Source organism: Narcine bancroftii, chromosome 5 (genome assembly GCF_036971445.1).
Source record: "Narcine bancroftii isolate sNarBan1 chromosome 5, sNarBan1.hap1, whole genome shotgun sequence".
Classification (NCBI taxonomy): Eukaryota; Metazoa; Chordata; class Chondrichthyes; order Torpediniformes; family Narcinidae; genus Narcine; species Narcine bancroftii.
The window spans coordinates 228,290,216-228,299,373 of record NC_091473.1 but is presented as its reverse complement, the minus strand read 5'-3'; the positions used below and the strand labels follow the sequence as shown (position 1 = coordinate 228,299,373).

General features: G+C 37.4%; 1 protein-coding gene across 2 annotated transcripts in view; it reads right to left on the bottom strand.

Moving 5' to 3' along the window:
- bltp3a (bridge-like lipid transfer protein family member 3A) overlaps nt 1-9,158 on the bottom strand; it is a 129,094-nt gene that overhangs the window by 8,391 nt on the left and 111,545 nt on the right. Inside the window, exons 18-22 of one of the 2 annotated variants that reach the window (XM_069941566.1) lie at nt 7,205-7,380; nt 6,526-6,676; nt 3,508-3,764; nt 2,282-2,390; nt 72-232 (exon numbers count right to left, since the gene is read on the bottom strand). In XM_069941566.1, coding sequence (XP_069797667.1) covers nt 72-232; nt 2,282-2,390; nt 3,508-3,764; nt 6,526-6,676; nt 7,205-7,380 — 854 coding nt within the window. Of the gene's footprint in view, nt 1-71; nt 233-2,281; nt 2,391-3,507; nt 3,765-6,525; nt 6,677-7,204; nt 7,381-9,158 lie in introns of those variants that run through there. The other variant, XR_011358402.1, reaches the window with a different exon arrangement.

The following is a 9,158-nucleotide window of genomic DNA, read 5'->3' as shown; positions in this document are numbered from 1 at the left end:
ATTAATCAAAGCTCAAATGAAATTTATTTTGCAAAAAAATTGTAAAGAAACAGTCTGATTTTCACACAAACCATGTCTTCTGCAAGACTGTGTTCTGATGAACTCTGACCCTCTGACTGTGGCTGCACCCCTCCACTTTTCACTGTTCCAAGTTTGACCAGGTGTGATCCACTCATGATGACACAAGTCTTCTCCTTCTCCTGAACAACTTCATTTGGGCTTTTCTGCAAAGCTAATACAAAAGTCAAACCAGTGAGACCACTGGGGGGGAATGACAATCTTAATTAACTACAATGCACTGGGTTTTGTTACATCAAGAAGCTTAAAAACTGCCCACAAATCTCTTGCAATCACTACACCATCAACTTTCCCTCTTCAATCATAAACAACAGTTCAAGGATATTCCTAGCATCCAGCAGCTCCACACAAGCCTCAACATATTTCATTAATCTGCTTGAGCAAGCATAATGAAGAACATTCAGTCACTAAACCAGGAAGTAAAAATTACAGTTTGTCAGTAATATTTACAGCGTTTCATAGAACACAAAATGCTGGCACTTGGACAAAATTAAAAGTTGAAATATCAAATTATGAAGAAATATTTTGCATCAAACAGCACAGAACAAGCCAATGGCCCAACTTCTCCACGTCGATTCAGGGTTGAAATTCTGAGCTTGTTCCAGGCCTTCTGTCAAATATCGTGCACATATAATTGTACCCACTTCTGTAGTTCCTTTCAACAGCATTTTTCAGATGCAGAGTACCTTCTGAGTGGATAAGGTTGCTCTAAAGTCTCCCCCTGCTCACCTTAAACCCTTGGCCTCTAAATTTACACTTCCCATGCTTGGGGGGGAAAAAAAAGACATGCCCATAATTATTTTTTTTAAACCTCCACAAGTTCACCCCTCAGGGGTGTAAATTCAAGAAATGATTATATAATCATAGAGTGATACATCAGGGAAGCAGACCCTTTGGCCCAAGTCTGCACTCTCCACCCATTTGCATGGATCTTCCATAAATCCCACATTTTTATGAACCCCCCCCACATTTCTCTCTCACCTGCACATGAGAGGCAATTTACAATGGCCAATTAACCTACCAATGCTCTAGTCTTTGGCGTGTAGGTCACAACCAGAGCACGTGGAAGAAACGCACACAACCACAAGAGAGAAAGTGCAATCTGTGCTCAGGATTAAACTCAGGTATCCGGTGCTGTGAAGCAGCAGTTCTACAAGCTGGATCATGTCCCTCAATGTCAGTGAGAAAGGTTGCAAAACAAAAACCAGGAAGTCAATGGAGCAGAGTGAGCTCATTGACAGGAATTTAAGATTTTCAGGACATTGCAGTTATGATGACAGTGAAACAGCTGGTGTTGAGAAAAGGAATAGCTGTGAATACCAATGACATTTAAGAGACTTCTAGACGGACACATGAATATGAAGAGAATGGAGGGATTTTTAGTTTGATTTGGACATCCTGTTTGGCACAGACACTTCGGAAGAAGGGTTTGTTCCTGTACAGTTCTCTTACCTGCCTAATTCCATTATAACCATACATGTTTGGTCAGGGGAAAAGGAGCAGAGGAGGATATTTTTAAGGCAAATGCAAAATTCATGGAAAAATTACATACACCTGCTCATGTGTGACGATGACTGATGCACCTTCCAAAATAAAAATAATTTATTTGCAATCATGTTTAAGTTAGTTATTCGGTATGAAACAAACTACTGGCAACCCAATGCTTCTTCTCCTGGAACTACTGATTTTTTTTTTTGTTGAACCCCAAAGACTTGAATATTAACAAGGGACATTTATGTGGGCTCAAATGATCTGGGATAGGCTGAGATATCCAGAAGGAAATTTGTTACTTGTAAATGACATGCAAGTCATGTCCCATGCCCCAAGTCAGGATAGGGCCCTTCCTCCTCCGCTTGACAGACTTTGCTATAAAGACAATTAGTTTCTCCCCAGAATGTTTCTTCTTACCTCAAGTTGGTGTGTTTGAAGAGTACAAAACAGGCTGAATGAAGGCAATTAAAATATTTCAATTTCAAGTCGTCTCATTGATAGTGTGTGTGTGCGCCCATCTTTATGCAACTCCATTAATTAAAATACAATTTAAAACGGAAAGGTCAGAGGCAAAAGCTACTTTTGCTACGACTATCCAACTCCATTTAAAACTGTATATGCATCTTTACTGGGCATTCCCACAGTCCATTTAATGGTGACGAAGACAGATTTCACTGATAGGAGAGATTTCTTGCAATAATGACCTACTTACCCATGATACAAAATGTCCCATCATCAATCCGCCGTACCATCAAGTGATCAACATGAAGAATTATAGGCACGGGACCTGGAGATGTAGGATATAGTCTTGGGCCATCATCCTTCAAGTATCAAGAATTAACACAAAAGTAATTTAATGGACTTTTGTCTAGTCTTCATCATTTATGTCTCCAGACGCTGGAGTGAAAATGTTATCTGAATATGTGGCCTTTCCATAATTTTGCAGACCTTCTTTAAGCCAACTTGCAGTCTTCTGTGCTTAGTGAGTTATAGCTTAACCAAGGTTCAAAACAAGCCAAATAAAATTTCATTTCTCAATTACTTCCCTGTTCTAAAAATTAGCATAAAACATCATTTCTTCAGTCAAACTAAAAAAATAAAACTTCTAGTGATCTGTTAATCTACATCTGCAAACTACAGTAAAACCCCAGTTTCTGGAGATGGATATTGGGGATTAAAAGGGTTGAGGCCCAAAACATCAGTGAAATATCTTTACCTCCTCTGGACACTGTGAGACCTGCTGAGTTCCTCCAGCATTTTTGTTTTTTTTTCCTGCAAACAACAGTCCCAAACTCCCAACAAGAATTTAGATGTTCAGTTTCCCCTTGAAGTACATTGCCATACTATATAACCTTTGAAAATCCAAATCTGTTACCAACTACGATATATTCCTCATCTACTGGGTTACTAATTGCCAATTACACAACCTTCTTGCAAATTTATGTCAAGGTATATTTTAGCTCTCTTCAGTACCAAACATTTCATATCAATGGCAAATTCTCCAATTTCTGTTAAAACATTTAGAAAATGAAACATTTAATGAAATTAATTTAAAAAAATGAAAAATTGCATTTACTCTCAAACTTTCTAACAAATGTTCTGATTTTAGTCACAAGTCTACCTCAAAGAATCTTATTAAACACCTTTGGAAAATCCAAGGATATCATGCCTGCATTATCTTTGTATGGATTTTAGGTAATGTATATATCTTTGACACTTGTTTATAGAATTTAAAAAGATTATTCAATTGCAACCTATTTGGCAGTCTGTGGTCTTTTTTTTTTATTATATCTTCAGTTTTAAGCTATTTTATTATATTTTTGAATGAGGATTCCATTTCTTTCCTTTCAACAAAATCACCACAAAGTGTATAATGCTTTAGATGCTGCATCTCTCTTCCTAAAAACAGGTGTCACAGTAATAATAAATCTTTCATACCTTAAGAGTAATTTTACAGTCAAAGAGTTCTATCTTCATTGGAATGACTTCAGGAACCACCTCATCCTCCAAGAAAGGGCCCAGGTTTGTGAATGAAGACAGTGGCAGCTCTGCACTGTAATTATTGATGTGAAATTCCAGAAATCCATTCTTAACAGCAAGTGGAGAGTGAGCAGCTGAGCCTGGCCCGGATTCAAATCTCAAGCATACAGCAGGCTGTGTTCTGTTTGACTCCATTGGACAAGCCTTGTGAAGTCCTATTTATATATATAAAAAAAAAACCATCCACACAGCATTAAAATTATTCATGTTATTAAGATTTGAATTGCAATATTTTTCAGAGACTAAACAATTATTTAAATAAATCATCTGGCTTCTCTTGTCATTGTGAAGAAGTTTGTGCAACTACTGAGGAGCATGGAAGCCTTATTGTTTCTGTTCTGAGGGTCATAATGTTTAAAATTAGCAATGACCAGGAATTTGTATATTACACATTACACAAGTTCCTTTTGCATTGAGGTCAGTCTTTACACGGCCATTTTAAGAGGAAGCAAATGATGTGCATCTACTGAAAGGTAGAACAAAAAGGGACAAATTCGACAGCTTTCCCTGTCTATGCAATCACACTACGGACAAGTTTTAATTGTGAAATAAAACTAGTTTTCATTGCTGTAAGAAAATTACAGAACAGTTTAATAGCATCTACTTTTTTTTTTAAACTTTATTTAAAGATTTTATCACATGAATAAAACAGAAAAAATTACATTTAAAGGAAAATGAAAAGTAATTATTACAACACAACATTAATAACCTAACTTAGATTAATCTAACCCCCCCCCCATATATACGGCCACTAAAAAAAAATTATATATAAAAAAAAGCATCTACTTTTTGAATCATGCAAACAAATAAATATGAATCTTATGAACTTGCATGTATGAAGCTCACTATCATTATCCATAATCCTAATGTTTTTTTGCCTGGCTGACCACCTATCTGAAGACCATTTCTCCCTCCTTGCATCTACCTCAGAATCACTAGCCTTGATACCAACTCTAACTTTGTATCCCTCTATGTGGACCGCCAGATTTTTCAACAGCAACTTTCAACTGTCTCACAATTTATGGTAATATTCTGCCTTGCTCTTCCACTTTTCAAAATGAATAATCTAATTTTCCTGTTCAATGACCTGCCAACTGGCCTGTAGTTCCTGGTTTCTCTCTTTTTCTTTTCTTGAATAACCATGTTACATTGGGAGTTTTCCAATCTGTGAGACTTGGCCATGATTTTGGGAAGTTATAAATCATGGAGTTGCACAGAGACCTGTTCTGGGACCCCTGATCTCTGTAATTTTTATAAATGACCTGGATGAAGAAGCAAAAAGATGGGCCATTAAGTTTTTGGATGATTCGAAGATTGGAGGAATTGTGGAAAGTGTTGAAAGTTCTCATAGGATACTAAAGGATACAGATAGGATGCAGAGCGGGGAGGAAGAGTGGCAAATGGAGTTCAATCCAGGTAAGATTTATTTTACCATTCTCTTTATTTAACCATTACTCCCTTTGGAAAATCTTTTCATCTACTTCCTTACTTTTCCAAATTTTCTTTATGACAGATGATGTTATATTTTATATTATGTATAGATATGTTTTTGGAAAATAAATTGTGTTTTTTTTAAGTGTAGGACACAAACAAACACAAACACTTCACAACACAGATCTTATTTAAAATGGCAGAGCTCTGCTCAGGCTAGACTGTCCAGGCTCCCAGTGCCTTAGCAAAGGCAATGGAAACTGCTTTGCTGAAGGACTTCACAAGTTGGTGTTTTAATTGAACATAATGTGAAGTAACGGATTATTGTTTTGGAAAGCAACAGATGAATGGATTTAGAAGATTGGGTCCAGTGCTGCAGTCTGTTTGAATGCAGTTTGCTATTGTAAGAGGGTCATATGGCTTTCTCTGAGAGAGAGAGAGAGAGAGAGAGAGAGAATTCAGTTCAGCAGCAGAAGTTGGTACTGGAACATGACAAGCTGGCAAGCGTGGAAAACCCCCATTTTTGAAGACAGGTTGTGAGTTCTAAGTTCAGCCAGTTCAAAGCCCTTGTGGTCCACACAAGAGGAGATGGCTGGCTGTATAATGTTCCGTCTGAGATAAGGGAAACAGAAAAGGAACTTTGTGGTGGCCTGAAAGAAAGGTTATTATCTGGAAAGCCCTGATGGGGCAAGTTTCTTCAGCAAGACACTGAAGTGACTGATTGGAAGGAATCAGCTTGTGTCCAATGAGCAACAAATCTCTCTCTGAAAACTGACAAGACCCTTCCTGAGCAGTAACCATTTACCTTTAAGACACCAAAGCCTGGCGAAGATTCATTAATGTTAAATTCTGTGCACAGTATAAGAATTGCCTGAATCCCCGTGAATTTGGAGGAATGAGATTGGACTGTGAATCAAAGCACTTTTCTGAACTTACACACACACTCATTACATACACGTGTGCTTAGAATTAGACGGCTTAAGTTAGGTTAATAGTAATAAGTTAAAGTTTGATCCAGTTTTCATGTCTAAACATAATTAAAAGCCACTTTTGTTTAAGTAACCATTTGTCTTGGTGAATTTCTATTGTTGTTGGATTTTGGGGACCTCTGGGCCCGTCACATCTTTCTTTTAAGATAACAGATAATTCCTCCGAGGAGAATTGTTTTTTCTCATTTTTTTTCCCTCATCATTTCAGGTATTAAAATCTCAAAAGGTTATGATTTACAAAAAACAGCTGCGTATTCCCATTTTGAATTGTAAGAGAATCAGTCAATAGATCGTTCAATGTGAGTGAAAAATGTACTTGGAGATAATAATTCATGTTTTCCTTTAAATGGCATGGGGTTAGGTCTGATACTAATTGGAGTCCAATGGCCCCGTGGATAAAAGGAGATAAGGGACCCTTCTTTCTCTTTTAAATTAAACCATCATTGGATTGTAAATCGGATGTTGTTGCCCCCCACCCCCCCGGCCCCCCCCTCACCAGTTCCATGGCTGTTTAGAAACTTCTGCGTGCCCATGTTGCCCAAATGATCAGGAATCACTTCTTTTGCCTGGACACTGACGGCCACGTCGTCACCTCTTATGCCAATCCCACAACTTACATCAACTATTTTCAGTAACAGCACGGAAGCCTGGGAAACAAATGAGAAGTTTAAATTTCAACATTGTAGAATAGACATCGAAAACACGCTCCGATACTTCATTCTGCAGAATTACAAATGCGGCACTTTACTTCCTTGACAAGGGACCTTGATATTCTGGCAGGGAGCAAGTAACATGCTACACATTGTGCAGCAAGGTGCAACTTGGACAACTTTCATTAAAAAAAGTCAACTTATTTACTCTTACCATTTCCCCCCCCCCACCCCCCCCCCCCCACTTTATGGAGATTTTTTACTGACAAGGGAAAACAATCAGCAATTTAAATACTGTCACCATCACCTATTTTGCTCTTCATCCCAGTTTACAAGAGGCATTAGCTGAGACAATGAAGTGTTCTCTGCACAACTTTGCTTGCATAGATTATGGGCAGAGGGCATAAAACAAATAATCATCCACAAATATTTTCACATTTATATCTGGTGCAAATAACAGCAAGTTTAAAAACAACCAGTTGGGTCACCAACCAAAAAAGCTGGAAGTATGAAAAGCACCCTTACCTGTTCAGCAGTAGAATCGTCTTCATTTGGTGTTAAGGAGTTCGTGATTGTGGAGTGTTTGTGAGATCGTTCTCCTCTATGACCCCCATCTACACTTTCTGGAAGACTTTGATTGCTGCCCATTGCCGCTATCAGATCTATGCCTGTGTTTGGGAGAAGTGATTCCTGTCCTGATTCTAAGAATTACATGTTTAACAGTTAACATAAATATCAACTGAAAAATTTATGCAACGTATTAAATCATATTTAGCTGCAAATGTTTTTTTTAAAGTAGAATTAACAGAAGTACTTTCCTTTGACGAATAAATTAGAAATGCCATTGTGAAGAGAAATGAATGAATCAGTTTATATTCCAAAATCATGAATTCTAAATAATGTGCAAATTTCACAATTATCACTGAATCCGTAAAAGCAAAATTTCTCCCAAAGAAATTAGATGCACCACCTCATTGTACCAGCCTAACCTGCAAAGATTATCCAGTTCTAGAACTACAATGAAAGAGCAATTTTATATTATGACAGATAAGATCCTTGGAAAATATTTTTGGCATTGCCTTCAGTCAGTTCTATGATTGGGAGGGGCCCAAACATTAGGCAGCTTTCAGCTCAACTGGACAGCAGAGGAAACTATGATATTCTATCTTTGGAATTTCAGTGGCACGTAGTTTCAATAGTAGTTTGGAGGGCAGAATTAAAAATTTTAGCCATGGGGCAATTTCTACAACTGTGGAAACTTTTATTGGTTATGTGCCTTTACTCTGCCTTTCTGTTTCGCCCTGATGCATGTGAATCTTTCAGCCAATCACAAACAATGTATGCAATAGTTGTCATGAGTGTGACAGTGGGAAGGGACATTTGAGGATAATTTTTGCAACTCCTGATACTTGGTGCAAAACAGTGATGAAATTTCAACCTATGTGGCACAGGAAACAATTGAACTCAGGACACTTGCTCAGAAATTTATCAGTTTTCCATTGAAATCACACCGGGGAAACATCCAAAAAGTAAAGAGGCAAAGTACTGTTAAAACAAAAGGATTAATCCTAAAGGACAATTTTTTTTCAGTATGTGGGTTAAAAGCTTTGAATTTATGCATTTGAAGACTTTTTAAAAATATGTTCACATCTGCACATATCAAATAAGGGGCAAAAACTGAAAGGATGTCAGATAAAATTTTCCAATTACAAGTCAACTAAAGAAGTAGTAATTGCACTGAAAGGTCTGCAGCAATAATTAAAAAGCATCAGTATTCAAATACATCTGTAACTTCAGTGCAACAAATTCCAAATCTTTTTCTGCATATTTTCAAGTAGTCCAGAGGAGAACTGATGACTCAGACACACAGAGGTAACATGACCATTTGAAGGAGTATATTTAATCTCAAGGAAGCAGAACATATTTATTTCAGATGCTGAAATATGACAAATGTTTACCTGGCATTACCTCACAGACCAACTCAGTTAAATGTACACAAAGAAAGAATTAAAGGTGGGGTAACTCGTTCCTTCATAACATAGAAAAGAATGAATATATTCCAAAGGAGTCCTTGGTTGAAAATTTTTAAAGATTTCTGGGAACGCATTAGCAAATTGGAAAACACCAAATATGACTTGATTGTTCAAGCAGGGAGAAAAATTAAAAGCATGGAACAATAAAGCACATTGGCTTAATATTGTTGTGAGCAGCTGTAGTCTAAAATCAAGGAAGAAATCTGGAGAAGCTTAATATAATCAAACCATTGCTTTGAAATATAAATCTTTTTCCAAATTTGCTCAGTTCTTCAAGGACTCAGACCACATGGTTCGCGTAGTGGTTACTGCAATGCTATTACAGTGAATTGGGTTTGAATCCAGCACTGGAGGTCAACAGGGATTTCTTCCATGTGCTCTGGTGTCCTCCCGCCCTTCAAAAACATACTGGAGTAATCGGTGAATTTGGGTATTTGGGTGGCATG